Source organism: Nelumbo lutea, chromosome 2 (genome assembly GCF_056320005.1).
Source record: "Nelumbo lutea isolate HS-2025 chromosome 2, American lotus-T2T, whole genome shotgun sequence".
NCBI classification, from domain to species: Eukaryota; Viridiplantae; Streptophyta; class Magnoliopsida; order Proteales; family Nelumbonaceae; genus Nelumbo; species Nelumbo lutea.
In genome coordinates this window covers 60,255,857-60,283,448 of record NC_142685.1, presented here as the reverse complement: position 1 = coordinate 60,283,448, position 27,592 = coordinate 60,255,857, and the positions used below count along the sequence as shown (strand labels likewise).

Below are 27,592 nucleotides of genomic sequence, written 5' to 3'. Positions count from 1 at the left end.
TAATGTAAGAAACAAGATAACATGGCCCCCCCACTTTATGAGAGAGATTTGGGCTCAGTTTGGAAGGAGTATAAATGCAAATATGTATAATGCAAATACATACAAAACAATACAAAATATAAGGTTTTGCACTCTACATATTTGCATTTGTACTCCTTCCAAACTAGGCCTTGAGGTAGGAGGAAGGCAATACAATTTTTGCATCAATTTTTTGGACACAAAATTTATGCTACCAAGGATATCAAGTATAATTGTAAATCATGGTTACAAACAAATAGATGCAAAATTGAACCGGGTGCAAAAGAACACAACCAAAACGCACCTTAATTACTAGTCATTTTCAATATGACCCTACATACGGTGATTGTATGGTAGAAGGCACAACATCGTTGCCCAAAGGACAACATCAGACGTTGAACTTATGATTCTCTATTATTCACCATACCTAGGCAGATGAGGACTAGAATGTCACCCAATTGCATTAGTGCATCTACATGGATTGTATTGACCTTAGGGTAGAAAGTGTTGTACTCTCAAGCTTTAAATAGAAAATACAGATAACTGGAAGCTCAAAAGGACATTTATTGAATGGAAGATATTGTGACTTTATACAAGCCTTACAAAAACAGAATTGCAAAAACATAGCCTAAAGACGTGGTCAATTTGTTACAGGAATCTAAGCTAAGATAAAATCCTTCAAACCAGGAAATTATTAACAGAAGTAACAAATAAGATGGATTAAGTCAAATTGACTTTAGTCACCAAATATCCTAACAAACCCTCCCTTAAACTGACCTGCAATTTGCAGTCAGTTTACCTTTGGTGCCAAGCATACTCCAAGCAACTCTCTCAATCTTATGAACACCTCGTGACTCAAAGGCTGTCATAATATCTGCCAACTGATCCTTCGAACCACAATGCTCCAACTTAACAACCCCATCCTTTGTTAAATCTCGAAGAAATCTAACATCAATGTGTTTTCTCCTACCATGCATAACCGGATTCTTTGATAATTTAATCGCAGAGCTATTGTTACATAAAACATCAGTGCACTTAGTTTGTTTATGGCCAAGTTTTTCAAGAATCCTACGCATCCACACACTTTGGCATGCGCAAGAAGCAGCTGCTATGAACTTAGCTTCAGTGGTGGGGAGAGTGATCACTGGTTGTTTCTTTGAGGACCATGCTACTGCACCTGAACTGAGCAAGAACACATACCCTAATGTACTCTTTCGGTCTTCAACATCTCCAGCATAATCGCTATCTGAGTAGGCCACCAGCTTCTTTTCTCCACCTCTTTTGTAGAAAATTCCCAACTCAGTAGTTCCCTTTAAGTAACGCAGAACCCTCTTCACAGCTTGTTGATGCAACTCAGTCGGCCTCTCCATAAATCTACTGATTAAGCTCACTACATAAGCTAAGTTGGGTCTAGTGGTAGTCATATACATGAGACTCTCCACCATTTGTTTGTAAGCAGTTGCATCAACACCAACGCCACCTTCATCCTTTACAAGTTTAAAACCTGGAACAATTGGGTTTTTTACTGGATTACTATTTTCCATGCCAAATCTTTTGAGCACTTCATTAGCATATTTCTTTTGGTTGATAAAAATTCCTTTGCTGTCTTGCACCACCTCCACACCGAGAAAGTATTTCATTTTTCCAAGATCAGGCATGTCGAACTCTTGTTTCATAGAATTCTTGAACTTTTCAAACATTATTTCATCATTCCTTGTGAAGATAAGATCATCAACATACACACTTACTATAAGCAGTTTCCCTCCTTTTGCCTTTGTAAATAAGGTATGTTCATTTGGGCACCTTTCGAAACCTTCTTTCATGAAATATGGCTCAATTTTGTTGTACCAAGCTCGAGGAGTTTGTTTGAGTCCATACAGGGCCTTCTTGAGTCTATAAACCTTGTCTTCTTCTCCCTTTACTTCATAGCCTTGAGGTTGCCCAATAAATACTGCTTCATTCAAGTCCCCATGCAAGAAAGTGCTCTTCACATCGAGCTGGTACACATTCCAACCTCTGCAAGCAGCAAGGTCTAGAATCATTCGAATGGTATCCCAGCGAGCTACAAGTGCAAAAACTTCGAAGTAGTCGATCCCAAACTACTGCGAGTATCCCTTGGCCATGAGCCTTGCTTTGTATTTGTTACTTCCCCATTCTCATTTAGCTTGGTCTTAAATACCCATTTTACTCCTATTTTTTTTGCTCCAACTGGAAGTGTGGTCAATTCCCAAGTTCCATTCTTCTCAATGGCTTTGATTTCAAAGTCCATTGCCTCTCTCCACTTCTGGCTGTTGACAGCATCTTCGAAGACACATGATCACTAGAGGCAGTAAGCATCATGGAATTATTTTCTTCTTCTTCAGATAATCCCTCACCACTTACATAATCTTCCATCCACGTTGGTGCCCTTCTAACCCTCCCTTGAACTGGAATTTAAGGGTTGTTTTCAGATTCTTCATTTGATGACGAACCAGACCCAATAGCACCATCAACAACCTGCTCTTCTTCTTCATGTACGTGTTCTGCATCACGCTCTTGTGACCCATCTTCATCTCCCCATTCAAGATCCACACAACTAGCTCCTTTAGTTGTTTTACTCCGTTCCCACTTCTTGTCATCTTCAAACACCACATCTCTGCTTATAATTATCTTATTTGACACAGGATCATACATCCTATAGGCTTTAGATTCCTGGCTTAAGCCTAAGAAGACACGCTGGAGACTTTTATCATCAAGCTTCTGTCTATTGTTGTCGGGGATATGCACATGTCCAATGCATCCAAACACCTTAAAGTGCGCCACTGAAGGTTTGGAGCCAGACCATGCTTCCTCTGGTGTCTTATCTTTTACAACAAGAGTAGGATATCAGTTGAGCAAGTGAACAGCCCAATTGACAACTTCTGGCCATAATTCTTTAGGGACGAGCTTCTCCGTCAACATGCATCGTACCATGCCCCATTTTGTTGTGGGGTGTAGGCTACGATGAGTTGTCTAGCAATACCATTTGAGCTGCAATACTCATTGAATTCAAGTGAGGTGAACTCTCCACTTGGTCAGTTTGAAGAAAACATATAACATTTCCAGTTTTTTTTTCTACTAGACTCTTGAATTTTTTGAATACAATAAATGCTTCTGACTTGAGATTCAAAAAATAAGTCCATAGCTTTCTACTATAATCATCAATAAATGTGAGTATGTACCTTTTATGGCTGTTTGATTCAGGTGTGATGGGACCACAGATATCGGCATGTACGAGTTGCAGCTTCTTTGTAGCTCTCCACAAACTCCTTGTAGGAATGGTTTCTCGATGTTGCTTGCCTATCATACATATTGTGCATACTGCAGATGAACTATTGAGAGGAGGCATGCCCGTCACCATCTGCTTGTAGGATAGGGTTCTTAAGCCCTTGAAATTTAAGTGTCCAAATCTATGGTGCCACAAGTCAGTTTGATCTTTGGATGTGATCTTAAAGCATGCAGGGACAGGAACTTGGGCTTGGTCTACTTGTGTTCCAATTTCAGTAAGAAGAATAAACATCCGATTAACAGACGTTTGAGTCTGCATAATCAACCCTCGTACATGATGATAAATCTTGCATTCTCCATGCTGTATTAGAATAGCTAGATTGCATTCCTGTAGCTGACCAATACTAAGAAGATTATTTTTAAGCTCAAGACAATAAAATACTTCAGTAATTAATTGACTTGTGCCATTGACTCGTAGCTTGATGCTTCCCTTCCCCATTACTGCCATTTTGGTGTTATTGTCGAGTTTCACAACCTGCCTAAAAGACTCATCTAGATGGATAAACCACTGCCTATCTCCAGTCATATGGTTGCTGCAACCGGAGTCCAAGAACCACATTGTTCCTGTCTTAGAGTTGTGAAGATCTATTTGAGCCATCAACAACATTTCTTTATCTAACTCGGCATAATAAGCTCATTTTTCCCAATTATGACATTCGTATTGGAAGTGTCCTAGGTTGTGGTACTTGTAGCACTCCACAAAAGTTTTGTTAAATCCTTGTCTGCCTCGACCTCTTCCACGACCTCGAGATGCACTTCGACCACCTCTGCCTCTGCCTCTTCCTCCTTCATACGAGACATTCAAAGCTTGTTCATCACCTCTATTATGACTGTTCATTCTTTGTTCATGAACAACTAAGCCACTTTGAAGCTCATCTATGGTAAGTTTGTCAAATCATTAGACTCCTTTATCGAACATACCACATAATCAAATCAGGGAGTCATCGATCTCAAAATCTTCTCAATGATTATGATCTGCTCCATCTTTTCTCCATGAACTTTCATCTTATTAATAGTAGTTAGTGTTCCAGCAAAGTATTCGTCCACCGTTTCCCCTTCTTTCATCTGCAACACCTCAAATTCTTTTCTCAAAGCTTGCAATTGAGCTCTCTTGACTCGTGTTGACCCCTGGTATTTTTGTTTCATAGAGTCCCATATGCTCTTTGAACTCCCTTTGTCAAGGATTGTTTCCATGATAGTGCGATCAATAGCCTGGAAAAGATAAATTTTCACCTTTAGGTCCGTGAGTCGCAGTGTCTCCATTGTTTCTTTTTGTGCCTCTGTTTGCACAACTCCATCTTCTATTGTAGGAATTCTTGATTCTACCAAGTGCCAATACTGTTTGGATCGGAGAAGATTCTCCATGCGCATAACCCAATGGTCGTAGTGACCATCAAACTGAGGAATAGCAGATTGGACGTATTTATCTGTTGCCATCGCAAGGTGTTCCACTTGTTCTCACCAAGTGTCTCACTCTTCTCTCTTGTTAGGATACTACAGTTCCTAACTTCTCTCAACCTGGCTCTGATACCAGATTGTTGTACTTTCAAGCTTTAAACAGAAAATACAGATAACTGGAAGCTCAAAAGCACATTTATTGAATGAAAGATACTGTGACTTTATACAAGCCTTACAAAAACAGAATTGCGAAAACAGAGCCTAAAGACGTGGTCAATCTGTTACAGGAATCTAAGATAAGATAAAATCCTTCAAACCAGGAAATTATTAATGGAAGTAACAATTAAGATGGACTAAGTCAAATTGACTTTAGTCACCAAATATCCTAACAGAAAGGCACTACAAGGTTGCCCCAAGGATGGTACTGGACAATAAACATTCAGAGGTATCTTATGATTTTCTGTTATTGGCCAATGTGGGGCATATGAGCACCAAAGTGTCACAAAATTGCACCAATGCATATAGAAGGACTATATCGACCTTTCGTTAGAAGGCACGATCCAATTGTATGTAGGACAATCTCATATGGTGAATATCAATGGTTTCATAGGATTCTTGTAATTCGCCATAATAGATCATAGGAGGATTGGAATGCCATCAAATTGCACCAGTGCATTAGCAATGATAGATTGACCTTATGGTGGAAGGCACGACCTAGTTGTATGAAGGACGATACCGAACGGTGAACATCCTTGGTTTTGTAGGATTCTCCGTTATTATCCATAAGTCGGCCTAGAATGTTGCAGTATTGTATTAATGCATTTGCAAATGATTGTTCTAAACTTATAGCAAAAGGTACAACAGTGTTACATCAAGGAGGTACCATCTATGGTATCTTAGGATTCTCTATTATTTGCCACAGCGGGGCATATGAGTAGCCAAATTGCAAGATTGCGTTGATTTTCCATTAGAAGGTGCGACACAATTGTACATAGGACAATCTTGGATGGTAAAGGTCCATGATTTTGCAGGATTTTTTGTTATTCACTACAAAAGAGCATAGAATGATTGGAATGCACATAAACTACACCAATGTATCCCCATAAACAATATTGACTTTTTGATAAAACAATGACTTTATTGTACGGAGGATGACCCAAATGGTAAATACCAGTGGTTTCGTAGGATTCTCTGTTACTAGCCATTAGAGGCTTGAAATGCTATCAAATTGCACTAGTGCAACCGCAAGTACCATATTAATATTGTGATTACTGATCAAAAACACGATTTGGTTGGACGAAGAATGATCGTAGATGGAGAATATCCGTGCTTTTGCAGGATTATTCATTTCTTCATTGTCAGCTATAATGGGCCATTGGAAGCCTAGAATGCTGCCAAATTTCTCTAGTGCATCCGCAAGGACAACTTTAATGTTGTGATAGAAAGCGCAACATCATTGTCCAAAGGATGACATCAGACGTTGAACATCTGAGGTATTACATGATTCTCTAATTATTGTTCACCACATCACTAAAATAGGGTCTTTATCATAAACACATAGGGTCCTTATAATTTACGCATATTAATTTGTTTGTTAGAATCGGCCATGGACCGATTCCATATGGTTGTATCATTATTCATGGACAAACGGAATAAAGGCAATGCCTTAAAGTGACTTTGGAGTAGCTATATGGATAGCCCACTATAAGGATTGAGGAGTTCATTTTCTTAAATTTCTTATCACCATATGCTTGTAACGGCCTTTGATAGGAGAAAGAATATTCAATATTGGCAATGATTATAGTAAAGATAAAATATTATCATGTCGGAAGAATGTGTTTTGTTAATATGAAGGTCAAGCGCGGGATTGAATGTGATTTGTGCAAAGATTAACCAAAACCTCGTTTGGTCCGGCCTGTGAATAGGTCTGTGTATACTTCAACCCCCCAACCAAAACCCTAGTTGTGCATATGTTATGAATTTGATTCAAATTCCTCTCGCTGAACCAAATAAACATGGGAAATACGCGATTCTGATCGCAGATCAAACGGACCCTTAAATTTATGAAGGGAAACCGAAAACCTAAAAAACATATCATGTGGTTTTGACAGAAAATAAGCGACAAATAATGGAGAGTTAGTGAAGTTTGGTAATAACTTTCACGTCAAAATTTCTATAAGGGTTGATCTTGGTTTCAGGGATACTTTTACCGCGTGGGTAGATCAAAACGAATCATTGCTCAGAGCCAACGGTGGAATTGGAAATAGTGGCACGCAAAAAACAAGAGGTCACTTTGGCTGCTTCTTCGTGGAAGGATCGGAGGACCATCGGGCCCACCGGGCCCACTTTCATTTCCCAGATAAGCAAGATGGTGATGATAGGCTACAAAGAAGCTTTTTGTTTCCCCCTGCTAGTTGGCGGGAAATCACATGTGTGGTTTGTGTTAGGTCGTTGAAGTGGAACCTCCAATCCTCCTGATAGTTGAACGTTTCTCATTTCGACAAGGTCATGATTCCATGAACCCTGTTCCATCTATAGATGGTATCCACAGTTGGACATATTCCAATCTGACGGATGCCACTTTATTAGTATGAGAATGTTTAGATCAGATGCTAGCAGATCTGATCTACGAGGCTCCGACGCCAATTCCTTTCTTATATCGGATCGGGCCAGTCGGTGGGCGGGATCACGTGGGAGCGGCGAAGGGGCGGAGGTTATTTTGAACGGCAGGAGGGCAACGGAGCTGATGTGGGCAGAGCGACTCATGTTTACCTGATTGTCCGTCTCGCAGAGTCTCCGGATCAATTAGCAGACAGCCCTGTCTCGTCGAAGAATGGCCGCGCCAAGGCCACAACCTTCTCGTTCTCGATCTGCCTCCCTGCGGGGCTTCGTTGATCAATTATCCGAGTCGGAGAAGATGGAGGGTGCTGGTAATTGGGACGTCCTCGAATGGACTAAGATCGAGGTGCCGTATTTCTAGGGTTTTCAGAAGAATCGGCAGTTAATTTTGATCACATCCCTCTGTGACGTGCCTTGTAACTTCGTTTTTTTGGTTGCATTCTTGGTATTTCAATTTGCAGCCGGTTTCGAGGTCCGTGCCATATGGTATCAAGGAGTTCCTGTTGGAAGCGGAGGAAATTGCAGCGATTGTATGTTCACGAGCCGCTAAAGAAGGCTAAATTATTTGCTTTCTAGATTTATTTTTTATCGTAAACTGGAAACTCCTGTTTTTTGAATCTTGTAGCTTTTGTAATTGCGGACGATTGAATGTTCATAGTTTACGCATTTGATTCCTTAATTTCTGTTATCGTTGTTTTCTTCTCCCCCTCTGCTTCTCGGTTTGGGCGTCACTAGTCCATGGTGGATAAACACAAAGGAATTATTGGGGGTGGGGGGATGCCTATGATGAGATGATCGTGAAGGGGTTATGTGTATGATTCGGTTGCCTGCAGTTAGAATTGCTTAAATGGACTTTCGAGCTCCGTATTTTATGGGTCTCTACTCTAGTAAGCCCTCCTGCAAACAGAGATATGCCGCTGCTGTGAACGGGATAGATGCATCTTTGAGAACTCTAACTTTCTATATAGCAATAGACGAGGAGGAAAGATGATTCATGGGGCTGTTATGTAGTTTTATGAGAACCATGCTTTCATCTATCCTTTTATCAACTTACATTTTATCTAACTCTTTTTTAAAGGATTACTTTTGAACTGAGGGATTGGTTGGACAGGTCTATTAAAAATAAGGAAGTTTGTCATTGCGCTTGAAGAAGGTAGAGATTACTAACCGCTCAAAGCAGAAGAAAAAATTATCTCTGAGATCAGTTTAGAGGATTGTGTGCTTTTACAGCCAATCAATATCACTCATCAACATCATCATCCAATTTTGCCTCTATACTAGCTAGGATAGGAATAAAAGAGACTTTCTATGGCATGGCTGGGGTAAAGCAAGAAAATACATTTAGTGGATTGGGATAGATTGTGTTTACCAACATTAAATGGGGGTTTATGAACCAGAAGATTATGAGTGGCTAATATATTTTTAATAGGTAGTTGGTTTTGACACTTATGTACTCAGCATGAAGCTCTATGGAGAAGAGTGATTGCTGAGGAATTTGGTACCAGAAATATTAATTGTGACCCTGGGATTTCATCAATCTCATTTGGGTGTTCTTTGTTGAAGGCATCCAGAAAGTTCTACCCTTTTTTTATTAGAGGAATCAAATGTAAAGTGGGCTTTGGAATTAGGGTGTGGTTTTGGCACGATCCATGTGGGATGGGAGACCTTTAATGGAACTATTTCCTTCACTGTTCTTAGTTGCTTGCAATAATTATACATTGGTGGATGACCTATAAATCATGGCTAGTAGGATTATATGGAAATCTTGCTTTATAAGGAATTTAAATGAATGGGAAGTGAAGGACTTATCAAACCTGATTCAATTATTAGAGGTGTATCATTTGGAGTGGAGCATACCTGATACCAGAGTCTGAATATGGGATAAATCAAAAAGCATTTTCTGTCACGTCCTTTTTGAATAAGCTAAATAGTGATAAAACAGACAACTTTCCACATGAAGAGATTTGAAAACATCCAGTTTTATTGAAGGTTACTTTTATAGTGTGGGTGGCCATCATCACTAGGCAAATGCCTTACAAAGGGCAACTTCATTAATAGAGGTATGGTGCTCCCTGAACCAGGTTGTGTACTTTACTCATAGGATATGGAAACTTCAAACTATGTTTTTATTCATTACCTACTTAGCTCTTCTGTCTTTGCTTCTGCAATCTGGTGAACTTTAATTGGTGCCGCCCTAAATCAATGGTGGAGCTGATGCAGGGATGGAAGATAGAAGGCTAAAAAAGAGAGACCTAGTGCTATGGAGTATCATCCCTTTATCTATCTTTTGGACCATAGCTCTAGTTCATTCATGGACAACAGCAGAACACTTTCAAAGATATCTCTTACTAGAGTTTTTTTTTTTGACACAAGCCTGTTGTTTCTTGCTTGAATAGAATTGAAGAGTTGAAACATGGTTGCTTTTTGTTGCTTCCTTTTCTACTTGGAGGTGTTCCCTGTAGCTTATAGGTTTTGTATAGTACCTTGTTGTACATGAGAACACACCTGTATATGCTACCCTGTTTAGGCTGATATATAATACAAATGTGTTGTTTTTAAAAAGCACCATTAGTGCTCTTTCTCCATTCCTCTTGCATCTTCTTTGTTTTCGTTATCTTATTAAATAGTTTACTTAGCCATAATAGGTTCTTTTCTAGACCTTACCAAACTTCTATAATTCTATTTGCTTTCTATTATATCTTAATGCCTTTCGGCCTCATTTACTTTGGAAACTCTAATTTTTGAAAGTACCGATTGACTTCATAAGACACTCATTCCTCCCCCATTAACAGCCTTTTATTTTAGTAAATTTTCAAAATAGTTTTTCCATCTTTAATTGATTTTCTCATATTTTATCAAGACTTCGATTTTCCTCTTTGATGCATGTAACACAATTTAAATATTTGCTATTTGTTTTTCTTATATTTGCAATTTTACAAATTTCATTTTCTCCCTTTGATAGAGTTTGTTACATGCCTAAACTTAGCTTTAATATTTTTTTTGTCAAACATTCTTTTCTTTTCTTTAACATAATTTTCCTTTTACATTTCAAAAAAATAAAGAACCATAAATTTAATGTGTGGATAATCCCTGACATTGTGTTTAAGTTGGTAAAATTTATTACTGATGGATTTGACTTATGACAGTTTCTCTATTACATAAATGAAATAATCATATCATGGCATTTCCATTTTCTAGGTCCTAATTTATAATTTTGTGGATAATAATTAAGTAATATAGATCAAGATTTCTTTTAGTCTTTCTTCTGAGTGTTATTTGTTGCCTCATTTTTGTTTGGAAATCTGATCCCAGGGCCAGGGTGTTGTTCTTGTAAATACTGATGAGGCGGGCACCTTATTTGTGACCAATTTTCGCCTTCTTTTTGTGGTAATCTCTACTATCCTCAATTTTTTTGGTAGAATACTGTCCTGACATATGACTTGTTAACTTTTCTTGGCATGTAAGGATCAAGTGTTGGATCTTACTCATAATTTTTTATTCACCAGTTATTTTACGGATGAGTCATGCAAGCCGTTAGTGTTGACTGTATAGGGGCAGTTTGGTCTTTTTATTTATATTTTGGTCTGAGGTGTAATGTTTAAGTTAAGTGATGTGTTCCATACTTAAGTAGGGAACAACAGTCATTTTGTTTCTATTATAGAAAACTGTAAATATAACCTAGCTGACTAGAGAGTAGATTTTGCTCTCTAGTTTGAACTGGCCTTTTCTCCATCTCTCTTCTTCTCCTCTCTTCTCTCTTCTATCTTTCTTCTCTATTATTAACAAACTAATTCTGGTTCAGATCTGAGTTTTATCACAAACCATGCTACTGTACTACTATTTGCAATACAATGTAACAAACTAGTAGAATGGAAACGAATATTCACAATACCAATGGATCTAGCACTTAGCTTTGGAAACTAGATTGAAACTTAGAAATAAGGGTTAGTTGGATTTGGAATCGAATGTCCAGAATGAATGATGCTAAACTAGGATCTCCCTCAAATACAGTAAGATGACTCTCCACACTCTTGCACTAATGAGAGTTCCTTTCCAATCTGATCAGCAACCATCCACCTCTGGATTCTCCACGTGATAAATCCACATGTTCAAGATTAAATGAGGATCTTCTCTTTTATGGATGTGACATACAAAGAATGAAGTTAGGAAGTTGATGGCACTGACCTCTGAGCTTTGTATGGACCTAGGATTCAGTTGTAAATCATACATGCAATAATCTGAATTAAAAGAAAAGAAATAGGAGAAAAGAAGGAGATTGAAGAGAGAAAAGTGATGGAGGAAGAAGATGGAAGAAAAGGAAGAAGAAGAGAGAGTTGTTCTAAAAACTCTCTTCAGCCCTCAATGATCTCTTTTATTATTTTGTTGTAAAAAATAAGGACAAATTACATAAGTGCCCTTAGTAGGGCATCCATCACTAAAGACAACAATAAAAAACAAGAAAACAGTCCCATAACTAAGGCCCACTACCTACTAATACAAGTCATAAGCATAAGTTAAAGAAAAACAAAGAAACTAAGGCCCATTCAACATATTTTCTCTAAAGTCCCCCTCAAGCTAAGCATAGATATTAGTCATGCCCAACTTGCTTACACAATGTTGTAACTTTGCCTTGGGGACACCCTTGGTCAGAACATCTTCTGACTATTGCTCTGAGGCAATAAAAGGAAGGCAAACTTCTCTGGAAGCTACCTTTTCTCTTATAAAATGCCGGTCGACTTCAATATGTTTTGTCCTGTCATATTGAATTGGGTTGTGAGGTATGTAGATTGCAACCTGATTATCACAGTAAAGCATTAAGGGCTTATCATTTTTTTTTTTTGATCAATAACACTTTCATTAAATCATCACTAGAAAATTTACAGGAGGAAGGCAAACACACTTATCTTCCAAGAGCCGCAAAGAGCCTCATGAAGTGACTTGAGGCAATAAAAGGAAGGCAAACTTCTCTGGAAGCTACCCTTTCTCTTATAAAATGCCGGTCGACTTCAATATGTTTTGTCCTGTCATACTGAATTGGGTTGTCAGCTATGTAGATCACAACCTGATTATCACAGTAAAGCATTAAGGGCTTATATATTTTTTTTGATCAATAACACTTTCATTAACTCATTAGTAGAAAATTTACAGGAGTAAGGCAAACACACTTATCTTCCAAGAGCCACAAAGAGCCTCATTAAGGGCTTATCATGTGTAATACCCATCTCCTCTAGAAGTAACTTCGGCCATAACAACTTTGAACTCCATGTGCTATTGCCCTGTACTTTGCCTCAATCGAAGACCTGGCTACTACTAACTGTTTCTTACTCCTCAAGGAGACAATGTTTCTTGCAACCAAGGCACAGTATAATGATGTAAATCTGCTATCATCAATATTACTCATTTTGCAGTAGCCATATATGTGTCTCTAAGGGCATGCATAAACTAATTGATCACACTAATAGCATGTGAGATATTTAGTCTTGTCATGCAAAGGTATAACAACTTCCCCAAAAGTCTCTGGAACACTACCCTATTTGCTAAAAGCTCACCATTATTAGCTGATAGTTTATGGCTAGTAGACCTGGCAATTGGTTTGGGTGGGTCGGGTTCGGTTGGGTCAAGGCACTTCGGGTTAATTATGGGTCGGGTTGAATTTTGGGTTGGGTTGCTGAATGCTAGACCCTAACCCTAAGTGTGTTCGGGTTAGGGTTGATCCATGGGTCAATTCGGGTCATCCCAAAAAAATAAATGAAATTTTAAAAAATAAAGAAAAACTACATGAAAATGCCAAAATTTAAAGAATTAACCTTAAAATTCCAAATATAAAATAAAAAAACTTGAACATTTAACAATTTAAAGAGTAAAGACTAAATAGAAAAAATTAAAGAGTGGAAACTTTTAACAATGCATAAATAGTCTCAATTAGACTTGACAATCAGGTCAGCGGGTTGACCCGTGACCCAACCCAGCCCAGTTTTTTTTCTCGGTTGGGTCGGGTCAGGTCATTCTCACATTTAGGTAGCTAAATATGTGACCCTAACCCTGTTTTTTTTTTTGGGTTGGGTTAACTTTTTGCCAGGTCTAATGGCTAGCATCAATAGGTGTAGAAACATGTTTGGCATCAAGTTTCCTAGTTTCTGTGAGAATATCTAACACATACTTCCGTTAGGAGATGAAGATGCCATCTTTAGACCTAATAACTTCGATTCCCAGGAAATATCTCAATTCCCCTAAATCCTTAATTTCAAATTCTGAGTTAAGGAATGTCTTGAGTTCCTAAACTTCCTTTGTATCACTCCCTGTATCGACAATATCATCAACATAAACAATGAGGAAGGTAACTTGAGTGCCTTTCCTCTTCACACACAAGGTATGATCGGGCTGTGTCTTTGTATAGCCAAACTCAACAAGTGCAGCTCTAAATCTATCAAACCAAGCTCGTGGGGATTGCTTGAAGCCATAAAGAGATTTCTTCAACTTGCATACCTTGCCTTGCATTTCCTTACTCTACATACCTGGTGAAAGTGACATAAGCCTCTTTAGTCAAGTCTCCATTTAAGAAAGCACTTTTCATATCAAATTGATATAAGGGCTAGTCATAAATCACTGCCAAGGATAATAGAACTCTCATTGCGGTCATTTTTGCAATTGATGAGAAAGTCTCCATATAGTCAATTCCATGTACTTGAGTACAACCCTTGATTATTAGCCGAGCTTTATACCACTCATGGTGCCATCAGCATGATACTTGATAGTGAACACCCATTTACATCCTATTGGTTCCTTCCCATGAGGCAAATCCACAATACCCCAGGTATGATTTTTACGAAGTGCTTCTATTTCAGTTCTCATAACCTCCTTCAATTCTAGCTTAAACAAGGCCTCTGTAATTGACTTGGGTATAGACTGATAAGAAATGGAGGCTAAGAAAGAATAACAAGATGGGGATAACAGGCTGTAAGACAGGTGTTTGGAAATACTATGTGTTGTACATTTCCTCTTACCTTTTCTCATAGCAATAGGTAGGTCCAAGTCTGGGAAGGGAGGTTCTGGAGCAGGTGGTGTAATGAGAAATATCATCAATAAATAGAATAAAATATTTCTAACCACCCATGCAAGGTAAATGGTGTGGCCTCTACACGTCAGAGTGAACAATATGAAAAGGAACTGCAGATCTTTTATTACTTGCAGAATAAGAGTTTCTACAATGCTTTGACAACTTGCATGACTTACAATGTAGACTCGACAAGTTAGTTTCTTTAAATAAATCTGGAAACAAAAGACTCAACGAAGAAAAATAAATACGACCCAAACGATAATGACATAACATAATACGATTGACTGACTCTAACACATTTGAACCAAAAGCTACTCGCGGAGGTGATACTTGACTTTGTCCAGGCATGTCCAGCAGGTGTATCCCATTCACCTCATGGCCACTCCCAACCACCTTCTGAGAGTAAGAAGGGAAAAATGTCACATTGCAATTCAAAGATTTTGTTAAATTACTAACTGAAAGCAAATTAGTGTTTAACTTAGGAACATGAAGAACTGAGGATAAGTTGAGAATTCTGAAGCTCTGATGCTTCCCTTCCAGAGATAGGAGCAAGAGAGCCATCAATAAGGGTGATCTTATCTCGGCCAGACAAAAGTTGGTAAGTAGAAAATAAATCGGACACACTAGTCATGTGATCCAAGGATCCTACGATTACTTGATATGGAAGCATGATTTGCAGTAGCACAAATACCTGAATGGGCATATACACACTAGTCATTTAGTAGTAGACTTTAGGTGACTAATTATTCGGCCATACTTCTCCTACTCAGCCCTGGCGGCTGCTAGTTGCTCTCCCACTAACTTCTCACCACTATGCCCTTATTCACTCTGTGAGGAGGTGACTACATTTGCATTTCCACCTTTCACATTCTCATTCCTTTTTCCATTGTTTGCATTCTTGAGTTTAGGCTTCTTATAGTATTCACAAACGACATCTTTCTTCCTAGTGTTGACTTTCGGCTTCATCTTGGCATTAGCATAGTGATCCATCTGCAGCTCTACAGACTGAACTTTTCTCCTGCTCTCTTCACTACTCACCATAGCATAAGCCTGAGGTAAAGTCACCTCATCCTTCGCCAAAACGTTTTGTCTCACAATATCATACTTTGGGTTGAATCTGGTAAGGAACTCAAAAACCCGGTTTCTTTCCACCAGCTTCCTATGTGTTTTAGCATCCTTTCTACACCCCCAAACCACAGTTTCCAAATCAATCTCCTGCCAAAGAGATTTTAGCATGGAGAAGTAAACAACTAAGGGCTTCTCTCCCTGTCTTAGATTATTCACATCCTTCTTTAATTTGTAAACCCGACCAACATTTGATTTTTGGGAATAGGTCCTCGTGACATTATCCCACACCTCCTTTGCAGTTTCCATCCACAAGTAGTGCTGATTAATATGTGCCTGCACAGAATTCACTAACCAACCCACTACTGTGTAATTCTCCTGCATCAACCTCTCATGGGTAGGGTCATCCTCCCCTGGTTTCTTCTTACTCTTGGTGATATAACCCCATTTCCCTTTACTACACACATGTATCTTAATAGTCTGAGACCAAGTTAAATAATTGGTCCCATCCAGCTTTATAGTGATCATTGCTTCAAAAAGATTCTCCATTAAGCCTCCATGTCCAAACCTAGAATATGTGGGATATTTGGTTTTTCTTCTAGTTTACTCCATTGAGTGAAACTGATATCAAAATAAGTTTCAACTAAGCTGGAATTTCTATTCCAAGCAAAAAAAAAAAAAAACACACTCTTCAAACAATCAAATCTAGAGTTTGACAAGACCCGTCTGAAGGGGAGTAGAGGAGAAAGTTCAACTGCTACTACCAGAGCTTCTAGAACCCTATCCAACTCAAATCACCCTTAATGAAAATCAAAAGGGTACCCTTTGATCTCCAAGCACCAGCTTCCAAGGTTTGAAATGTTGATGTCGATGGGAATGTCACTTACCCAAATATAGGACATATGTTGGTAATGTCAGAAATGTTGGATGGAAATATTGTAAAAATTATAGACATTGTGGAAATATTATGAAATATGCAATGATATTCTGTAAAATGATAAAATAAACATTAATGCACCTTTCTAGACTATTATCTTCCATGACGCATATCTTTTTGTTCTAATAAATAATTAGAATTAATATAAACAATATAAACCATTTAATATTTTTATTATTAAGAAAATTATTTTATCTTATTCTAATAAGTAATTAGTTTAAGTAATGTTTTTATTATTATATAAAATATCTCACTATTTTTGGTTTTTATGAATATTTTATCTCAAATATAAACTTTCTTATTATTATTTCATTATACAATATTACTATATAAACTATTTCTTAAATCATAAAAATTAGACAAACCATTTAATATTTTATTATTATAAACATTTTATTCATGCATTTTATTTAATTTTAATAAGTAGTTAGTTTAATAATTTGTTTTTTATGAATATTTTATATTTTATCTTAAATATTAATTTTCTTATTATTTATTCATTTTTGTTGGCTTTTATAACAAGGGTCTATAATATTACTATAGACCTTCATAAACTTGTAATAAGACTATAGGAATATATTAAAGATTCTTTTTATAAGTTTTCTATTATGAGGTCTATAGTATTACAATAGACTTTTTTTTTTTTATTAAATATACAATAGACCCTACTGCACTATAACATACTTGCAATTATGTTTTAAAGATTCCATTTAGAGGCTTGCTTTTGTGATGGTCTATAGACTAATAGACCATCATGTACTGTGGCATATCTTTTATAACATAAACTTAAACATTTAGGCTTAAGGGTTCATTTGTCATTTGAACCCTCAACCTTAAATTTTGAAGACTCTACAAAGGTGCAAAGATGTAGTGCGACTGTGCGAGGGTTTTAGGAATCCACAGATGAAGACGAAGAAATAGAAGAGGAAGATGAAGACAATCATTCTCCTCATCTTCTATTTTTTTCTTTTTCCCTTATTTTTCATAGTTATTTACTGTGAGAGGGAAGTAGGGATAGTATTGCATACCTGAATCAAGGTGAGATTTGAGAGTGAGATGAGAGCGATTTCTTTTGGAGTTTTAGATGTCCAGTGTCCTATACAAGACCGAGGGTAGAAGCCACTTCTGTGCCTATTTGAGCCTGAAGTTGTAGTTCTTCCAGCTTCAGGTAAGTAAACTTAAAACTTATTTTTTCCCATTTAAACTTCTAGCTTCAGGCAAGTAACCTCTCTGTCAAACTTAAAATTTGATTGTCTTCACTTTGAATATATGCTGGTTTGTTGACATTTGGATGAAATGTATCGAAATATTGTATTTTTTTTTTTGTTTTTTTAAACGACATAGGCGATATTTACTGAAATGGTCAAAATATCGACCAATATTTTGTATATTTTTAATTCAAGAGAGAGTTCATGTTGGTATGTCTCGACACCGACATATGTCGGGCAACATTAGCAAAATGTCATGACATTTTAAACCGTGCCAGCTCCGAAGTGTCTCTAGGACTTGTAACTAGTTTTCTTTAGTTGTCTAGGGTTTTTGGGAAAAAACTCTAAGAACCTGCCTTGGGCTTCAACTAGGGATGAGAAACTTCACAAAACCTCTCCAAAAACCCTCCCAACTGGGCTACATAAGCTGCTCCCTAATCAGCTGATCAATTCTACATGCATATTGTGTATGGGCAAAGAGAAGAAAGAAAAGAAGGTGAGAACCTGCTCTGATACCAAGTTGTAAACCACACATGCAATAATCTGAATTAAAAGAAAAGAAATAGGAGAAAAGAAGGAGATTGAAGAGCGAGAAGTGAGGAAGAAGATGGAAGAAAAGAAAGAAGAAGAGAGAGTTGTTCTAAAAGCTCTCTTCAGCCCCTAATGATCTCTTTTATTCTTTTGTTGTAAAAAAAAGGACAATTACATGGGTGCCCTTAGTAGGGCATCCATCACTAAAGACAGCAATAAAAAACAAGAAAACAGGCCCATAACTAAGGCCCACAACCTACTAACACAAGTCATAAACATAACTTAAAGAAAAACAAAGAAACTAAGGCCCATCATCTCTACAGATTCTTTTAATGCATGTGCAGTTTCTGTTTGCTACCATCCTTGAGCAGCCATGTTGCATGGCTTCCTGTGATTTGGTTTAACATAATTGACAACGATGTTTTTCTTTTGATTAAAAATTCTGCTCTATTTTCTCTTCATATTTCGCTATTTTTTCTACTGCCACAGTGATATGAACAGTGTCTACCGTTCAGATCAGGTTAAATTTGTTTCAACACTTGATTATCTTCAGCTTCCATATTCAGGCTGCATTATTATCATTCTGACTTCCAGATGGTTAATAACCCCTAATGTTCTCTAGGTAACTGGTTCATTTTTTGCTTAACATCATAAGCCATGAGAGTTGTACTGAATTTAATAATCTCATATTCTCAAGCATGATAGCAAATCTGCAAACCACAGTCACAAGGTGGGCTTGGAATAAGAAACCTTAAGCTTTTCAACCTTGCCCTATTGGGAAGTTGGCTGTGGAGATTTTCTTTAGAACCAAACAAACTCTGGAGGAAGGTGATTGAGGAGAAATATGGCTTAAGGAACAATGGGTGGGATGCTGGTATTCGCTCTGGCACCTATGGTTGTGGGGTGTGGAAAGGAATTTGTAAGGCTTACAGGCACCCTAAGAGAGCTGTTCCCGGCCCAGTACAATGTGGCTGTAGATAAGGAAGCCTTGGTGGCTGATTCTGTGTCTCCAGGAAGGCAGGCTATGCTGGATTCCTCTCTGTTGTAATATGTAGCGGCCTGTGGCCTAGTAGGGGCATTTCTGCCCTTTCCTCTTGTAATTTCTTATGAGCTGTCGCCCTAAGTATATTTACCAACTTAGGTGCCACCAGCTTTAGATTTGAATGCAATCTCTTTTTTTCTCTCTTCCTCTCTTCTCTGTCGAACTACATGGTATCAGAGCATCTCTGATCTGGGCGCAAGTTCTCTCTTCTTCTCAGATCATGATTTCCTTCCTTTTCTGGAAATCCATTTTTTCTCAGATCGTGATTTCTTCTTCTGGGCGCAACCTTCAGCCCTAATTTTTTTTCTCTTATCTCTTGGTTGCTGTACCAAGGAGAAAGGTGTGGCGGCAGCCGAATGCAGTAAAAGATATCTCCAGATCTGTGGTGGCAACCGAATGCAGTAAGGTGATTTTCTCGGTTTGTGTTGGCAGCTGAATGCACCAAAACTTGATTTTCTGAGGATTTTTTCTATGTACAGTGGGTCGTGGAAGACAGGTATGTACTGTTACATTCACATGTAAGCATTTGACCATTGTGAATGTCACAGTTTTGAGGATTGTAGGGACTGGTTGTCTCTTCCTCCTGGAAACCGAAGTGTTTCATCGAAAAGTTATCACCTACAGCACTGTCAAACTTTGTTTTTGGAGACTCCTATTTTTTTTTCAGACAAAACCCCTCTATATCAGATTCAGTTTTTTGAAAAAACAGCAGTAGATTTTCTGTAAAAATGGCTACTGAGGATTCGGCAGCATCTAGTATTACTTCCCAGCAAGGAAACCTAAATGGGGGGATGGACGACATGAATTTCTCCATGTCCATTACTCCATTTGATGGTCTGAATTATCTGGAATGATCCAAAGGCATCAAACTTTATGTTACAGCTAGGGGGAAGGCTTGTTATATAAGTGGAAAAATAAAAGAACCAAAGTCTGGTACTGCTGAACATGATCAGTGGGATCAAGAAAACAGCATGGTTATGTCATGGCTGTTAGGCTCCATTTTACCTCGTGTAAGGAAAAATTTCATATGGGCTAACACAACCTGTGAAATTTGGGAACAAGCCAATGCAACTTATTCTGAATAGAGGCACTTTGCCAAGATTTATCAACTTCAAGTAGAATCATCTACGTGTAGACAAGGGGACTGTAGCCTATCTACATACTACTCAGCCCTTACATCTGTCTAGAAGGAGCTAGACTATTATCAGACTATTGACTGGAGGAATGATGAAGATGCACTTGACTATAAAAGACTTGTCTCCCAATAGTGAATTTTTGCTTTCTTGCATGGGCTGAATCCGGATTATGAGCCTCTCCGGGTGCAGATTTTGGGAAATAGGGAACTTCCTTTAGTTCAGGAAGTATATGCTCTAGTCCAATCTGAAGAGAGCAGGAAAAATCTCATGAATATTTTTGAGGGGGAGCAACTTGTTGCCCTAGCTGCAAGAGGGGGTAACACATAAATGAAAAAGGGGGAACCAAGGAAAGGTGAAGATAAAGACAAATTGTAGTGTACTCACTGCTAGAAGCCTAGACACACCTGAGAAACTTGTTGGGAGTTAGTGGGGAAGCCCAAGTGGGCAACCTAAATCAGGACACTTCAAAGAAGCCTCCTTAGAAGAAGATTACTTCTACAAATCTGGCCACACAAGACTATTAGTAGAATAATCAGACTACTATTTTTCCCCAGGAACATCCCAGTGGTTTCGATCCCAAGGAAGACATCATCAACTTCTTCAGAGATCATTTGGAATTGTATGGTAAGACACTTGGACAGATAGATAGGTCGGTTCCTACCCCTTCTACCTCAATTCACTTCTACATCAGGTAAAGGTGCTTTCGCATTTCATGTGTGTACCTCTGCTCACGAGTCACCTTGGATCATTGACTCAGGGGCATTAAACCATATGATTGGTAAGTCCAATCTCTTTCAGACCTACACTCTTTTCTCTAGAAGGGATAAAGTTAGACTTGCTGATGGGTCTCTATCCACCATTGCTGGTCAGGGATCTGTATCCCTTTCGGATGGCCTTGTCTTATCCAATACCCTTCATGTTCCTAAGCTTCCTATTAATTTGTTATCTATAAGCAGTATTACTCAGTCCTTAAATTGTTGTGTAACTTTTTCCCCCCATTCTTGTGTTTTCTAGGATTTAACCTCGGGGAGGACGATTGGTAAAGGAAATATGGTTGATAGCCTCTACATCTTGGAGAATAAAGCTGGTCCTGCGGCATCAGCCTCTATGAGTCTTATGAGTCAGTCTGTGAATCAGTCTACAAATAGTCAACCATGGTTATGGCATAATCGCGTTGGTCATTTGTCCTTTGAGTTTTTGAAAGTTGTGTTTCCTGAATTGTTCAAGTTAGTGTCTATTACTAGTTTGCATTGTCAAATGTGTTAGTTGAGCAAGCATTGTAGAACAACTTTTTCTTCTAATAATAAAAGATCTACTTTGCCTTTCCATGTTGTCTTTTCTGATGTTTGGGGCCTTGTAAACGTACCTACTGAGGGTGGATACAAGTACTTCATCAGCTTTATTGATGACTATTCAAGATACACTTGGCTATATCCCTTGCATTCGAGAGAAGAGGTTCCCAAGATTGTGCAAGATTTCCACTGCATGCTTTCACTCAATTTCATGTTGAAGTCCAAATCTTCCAATTGGATAATGCGAAGGAGTATTTCCATCATGACTTAACTGAGTTCTTGACTTCTCATGGATCTCTTCATAGAAGCTCATGTGCTAGAATTCCACAATAGAATGGCGTTGCCGAAAGGACGAACCGCCGCCTCCTCGAAGTTGCTCGCAATATGATGCTTCACATGCATGTTCCAAAACGTTTTTGGGTTGATGTTATGATAACTACAACTTATGTTATTAATCGTATGCCATCGCGTCTCCTACAATTCAAGGCCCCACATCAACTTCTTTTTCCTCAATCCCCTTTTTTTCCATTCCTTTATGTGTGTTTGGGTGTAAATGTTTTGTTCATGATCTTTCTCCCAGCCAGGGTAAATTGGATCCCAAATCTGTTCCATGTGATTTCTTGGGTTATCCCTCTTCCCAGAAAGGCTACAAATGCTTCAATCCAGTCATACATAAATACTTTGTGTCGATGGATGTGTCATTCTCTGAATCTGAACCCTTCTTCCATGCCTCTCCTTAGGGGGAGAATAGCGTGAAGGAGGAGAGGAAAGCTCCAACTCCTCAAATTCCTCTTCCTTCTATTCCTGACTCCTCTCCATTTCATGTCTTCTTGAGGCGCCGTAAGGGACAACTGAACTCAAAGGTTGTGGAGCAACTTGAGACTATACATCCAACACCATCTGACTCCTTGAAGAAAATCCAAGTACCCTTGTTCCTTTTGATATTACTAAACCTTTTGCTATTGATGACTCTACTAATGATCTTGATATCCCAATTGCTCATAGAAAAGGGATTCAATCATGTACTACTAAGCATCCTATTGCTCAGTTCTTATCCTACCAAAACATTGCTCCCTCATTTCGTGCCTTTTTGACTGCCATTGATTGTGTCTCCATTCCCAAAAGTGTTGTAGAAGCCTTATCTATACCTGAATAGACATAGGCAATGAAGGAAGAAATTAGTGCTCTTCACAAAAACAACACCTGTGGGTATTCACAGTAAAGCATAGAGTAGATGGGTCAGTTGAGAGGTATAAAGCCATGTTAGTTGCAAAAGGGTATACTCAGGTGTATGGGGTTGACTACGCTGAGATTTTGTCCCGGTTGCTAAAATGAACACTATTCGGATTATACTATCCTTGGCTGTTAACTTTGATTGGGAGCTCCACCAACTGGACATAAAAAATGCATTCTTAAATGGGGATCTGGAAGAAGAAGTGTACATGATTCAACTTCCTGGGTTTGTAGCACAAGGGTGTGAAGGGAAAGTCTGCAAACTAAAAAAATCTTTATATGGTTTGAAACAATCCCCAAGAGCCTGGATCAGTAGATTTCACTTGGCCCTTCAGCAAATTGGGTTCAAGAAGTGCCAATATGACCATACTTTATTTGTCAAGAGAAATAAGAAGAATGTTGTGGTATTAATTTTCTATGTTGATGACATTGTGATTACAAGGAATTAGGACTTTGAGATTAAGAAGGTCAAAGAATCCCTTGCTATGCGGTTTGAGGTGAAAGATCTGGGACAACTACGTTATTTCCTTGCTATCTCAAAAAGGGGCATCTTCATTTCCCAAAGGAAGTATGTCTTAGATCTCTTGCAGGACACTAGAAAGTTAGGAGCAAAGCCTGTAGATTCTCCTATTGAGGAAAACCATCGGCTTGGTGATTGTAGGAGAGAATCCGTGATAGATGTCAAGAAATTTCAAAGGCTGGTAGGAAAACTTCTCTACCTATCAATGACTCAGCCAGATATAGCTTATGTTGTCGGTGTACTTAGCCAGTTTATGCATGCACTAACATCCTCTCATTTAGAGGCAACCGAGAGGGTTCTCAAGTATCCGAAGAGTATCTAGGAACAGGGTTACTTTTCAAGAAACATGATCATATGAAAGTGGAAGTCTACACATATGTATATTGGGCTGGGGTATTTGATGATAGAAAATCAACTAGTGGATACTGTACCTTTGTTGGTGGAAACTTGGTTACTTGGAGAAGCAAAAAACAAAGTGTTGTGGCTAAATCTAGTGCTGAAGCTGAATATAGAGCCATGACGCATGGAGTTGCTGAAGTACTATGGGTAAAGAATTTGATTAGAGAGTTGTCTCTCTGTTGATGGCCCAATGTCTCTCTACTATGACAACAAGGCAGCCATTAACATTGCTGCCAATCCAGTTCTTCATGACAGGACCAAGCATATTGAAGTTGACAAGCACTTCATAAGGGAGAAACTCGAAAAGGAGGAAGTCTGTACTCCTTACATTAGTTCCAAGGAACAACTAGCAGATGTTCTTACAAAGGGCCTTCACTATCTATGACATAATGAACTATGTAAAAAGTTGGGTATGATTGACATATATGCTCCAACTTGAGGGGGAGTATTGTAATATGTAGCGGCCTGCGGCCTAGTAGGGGCATTTCTGCCCTTTCCTCTTGTAATTTCTTATGTGCTGTCACCCTAAGTATATATTACCAACTTAGGTACCGCCAGCTTTAGATTTGAATACAATCTCTTTTTTTATCTCTTCTCTCTTCCTCTCTTCTCTCTTCTCTGTCGAACTACACTCTCTTTAGGAGAAGTTTCAATGACTAGGAAATTCGGCAGATGGCAGATTTTCTTAATCTGTTAGAAGACCAACAGCTAAGTTTTCAGGAGCAAGATTCAACAGTTTGGAAATGGTCAAAATCCAGAGAATTCACAGTCAAATCCTTCTACAATTTTCTGGTGGGAAGGTCTGAAGCCCCCTTTCCCAGCAAGGCCATTTGGGGGAGCTTGGCTTCTCCAAAAATCAAGTTTTTTGTTTGGGTGGCAGCTCTGGAGAGGTGTTTGTCCAAAGAAATACTGCTGAATAAAGGTGTTAATCTGCCAGTTTGGAGGTGCTATTTTTGCAATATGCAAATGGAAGCTTCTGGGCATCTCTTCCTTCATTGCAATTTTAGTTCTGCAGTATGGGCACAATTCTTCAAATCCCTGAATCTAAGCTGGTGATGCCAGCCTCAGTTAGAGCTCTGCTAGAGGAGTGTCGTATTCAGGGGCTGTCAAAGAAAGGAAAGTTATGCTAGGCTTCCATCCCTCAGGCAGTTATGTGGGCTGTGTGGTCAGAAAGGAACAACTGGATTTTTGAGAAAATATCTACTACTGAAGCTGAGCTCATTAACTTGGCAATAGAGGTTTCGAGAAGTTGGATGTCTATATGTAATGTTTCTAGAGATAGTATATCTGATTATACTTTTCTGAGGATGGCCTTTTTTGGAGGTCCTTCATTTTGTACAGATTCTCTTTGTACACGGGACCTTATATTAATACTATCATACTTTACCTTCTTCCAAAAAAAAAAGCATGAAAAAAAACATGATTGCAATACTTCATTTTTTTTTCTTATAATGCTACCTGAGTTTCTGCATCAACTTCAGCCCTTATTGTTATTGATAATATGTCTACATTTATTTATTCATTGTTCTGCATATATTAACACATTACTTGTGTAATTTTATTTTTTTATTTTTACTGTAGAGTGAAGGAACTAGAAAAATTATTGCGCTTGGTACAATACCATTGGCAACAATTGAGAAGTTCAGCAAACAAGTAAGTTTGTTATTATAATATTGTTCCCATAATATGCCATCCATCCTAGAAAAACTATAATAGCGTTCTGATTATTGCCCTTCATATTGTCATTTGGTGCTCTTTGATCATCTAATCAGTATTGCTGGATAAATAGTTTGATTGTATGCAATGGTGACATCTGCATCTTTATATTTTTTGTGGATTACTGGTATCTATGTTTTGGTTACCCTTATTTATGTTTATCAATATTTATTTATCCATTCGAAATTTATCTTTTTTCTAGCATTTATATATAAATTTCCACTCATATCTAACTGGAATTTAGGTTCCAAAGAATCCCTCTGGCCCTCGTCAATCTGACAAGACTCCATCACGTCGACTTCTTCAGGTTGTTGGTATGTCACTAGAGTAGTTATATTTGGTTAATCTATGTACACTATTTTTTTTTTGATGAATAATCTATGTACACTATTTATTTTCAATATCTTATTAAATTGGTGAATATGTATTGTTTCCATGCCGCTATCCTAATAATGTTCTTGCTTCTAGGGTGAATAATTTTAGTTCAAGTTGGCCTTTTCATCTTTTTTTTTTTCTTGGTTTGGTTAGTTTTTTCTACTTCTGAATTTGTTATGTGTTGCACTAGAACTAATTAGGGGTGCAATCTAGTTGAGTCAATTTGATTTTTAAAAGAATAAAGAAGAGAAAATTTTATTAAAAAAGAAACAGTACATTCCAATCAGGTGTTAAGTCGACATACCAAAACATCAAGCCAAACTAAAAAGATTCACATTGCAAGCTTGGATCTAAAGGAGACCCTAAAAGATCTCTATAAAATCTGAACTGCTGATTTGCTCAAATTCTTGAAGAGAAAGATCCCCACATGGAAATGCTTTCCACCCCAGGCCACAGTTGCTTCCAAGCTCTTTCCAACCAAGAGCCCAGGCAGCTCCCCTATTTTCCTGAAATTCCTGAATCCCATATTATGGCCAACCCCCTTGCCAACCTAACCACATTTTACTCCACCTACTCTCCCCAACCTCTCCTCCAAATCTCGTTTATCATTCTTATGGCATAAGATTCCAGCTTCATTTCCTGCAGGAGCACACTACATCAAGCTTCTGATTTCAAATCACATTACTCGCCAAAGACCTCCGGCTCCCTTCCCTCAATCCCCTAACATTCCATCTTGGCATCTTCATTTCCCCCCTCCCTCCCTCTTCTCTTCCTACTACTCAGTGCAATTTCCCTTACTCTTCATTCACAGTACTTGAGCTCCAACTACTCTAAAAAACTCACTACTCAAAACTTGGCTCAAGCTTGATCTACTTTTGTTTTTCCTACTTGAACTTGATTAGATTCAACATGCTCAAGTATCAAATTGACTTGACTCAATTACCGTTGAGCTTGAATGCTTGTATTATACAATTTTAATTAACAATGAAAAAGTTTTTTCTTGTTAAAATAGCCAACCCTAGGTAAAGTATCAAATCGACTTGATTAACTACTCAAGCTTGGCTCAAACTTGATTATCTGCGAATCACTTTTGAGTATTCAGTGAGTCGTGCTCTAGTAGCACAACTCACTTCACCTCTAGGAACCAATCTTAAATAGAAGTGTATTTTGTTAAGTTTTTTTTTTTTTTTTTTAATTTATTGATAAATGCTCAGGAATTGATATTGTGTGAGAAACTGCTGTTTTTGTGCTTTAAGATTCAATAATTTTGTGCTATAGAAATGATCTTATTGATAAAATTGTTGTCTAGCAAACTTCTTTTTTGTTTGTCAAAGTTCATTCTTTTAGTTTGCATATCCTGCATTTCTCTTCTCCTGTTTTGAACTTTAGGATTGGATATTAGGAACATCTGATGTTCTATGTGGCCTTTTCTTCTTTTTTCCCTAACAAGAACAGTGTTGGATATGCATACAGCATGTATTGCTTTCCTGGCATAATTCCATTACATGTATCTCATGATTCTCTCATATTTTCTTTATAAAATGCAGGTAAAGATATGAGAATAATTGTCTTTGGATTTCGTCCTCGAACAAAACAGGTCAGTTATAATGTCTTTTATCGATATTTTAGGGGTTCATCTTACATTCTTGATGGTGTCACTGAATAGAATGGAATGGTGGAACAGAATTCACGAAGATGACCCCTCATAGTTGGGGCGAGGCTTTAATCATATTGATGATC

At 38.1% G+C, this 27,592-nt stretch overlaps 2 protein-coding genes across 4 annotated transcripts in view; one reads left to right on the top strand and one right to left on the bottom strand.

Moving 5' to 3' along the window:
* Positions 1 to 4,257: 4,257 nt before the first annotated feature.
* LOC148871040 (uncharacterized) lies at positions 4,258 to 4,761 on the bottom strand. The gene has a single exon (XM_088970007.1). The coding sequence runs from the start codon at positions 4,759 to 4,761 to the stop codon at positions 4,258 to 4,260; it is 504 nt and encodes a 167-aa protein (XP_088826133.1).
* A 2,633-nt stretch (positions 4,762 to 7,394) lies between these two features.
* Positions 7,395 to 27,592, top strand: part of LOC148871039 (phosphatidylinositol-3-phosphatase myotubularin-1-like) — a 65,862-nt gene continuing 45,664 nt past the window's right edge. The window contains exons 1-6 of one of the 3 annotated variants that reach the window (XM_088968789.1): positions 7,395 to 7,687; positions 7,803 to 7,871; positions 10,654 to 10,728; positions 25,343 to 25,414; positions 25,722 to 25,791; positions 27,400 to 27,449. In XM_088968789.1, coding sequence (XP_088824915.1) covers positions 7,556 to 7,687; positions 7,803 to 7,871; positions 10,654 to 10,728; positions 25,343 to 25,414; positions 25,722 to 25,791; positions 27,400 to 27,449 — 468 coding nt within the window. In that variant the 5' untranslated portion in view covers positions 7,395 to 7,555. The remainder of the gene's footprint in view (positions 7,688 to 7,802; positions 7,872 to 10,653; positions 10,729 to 25,342; positions 25,415 to 25,721; positions 25,792 to 27,399; positions 27,450 to 27,592) is intronic. The other 2 variants (XM_088968790.1, XM_088968791.1) reach the window with 2 other exon arrangements.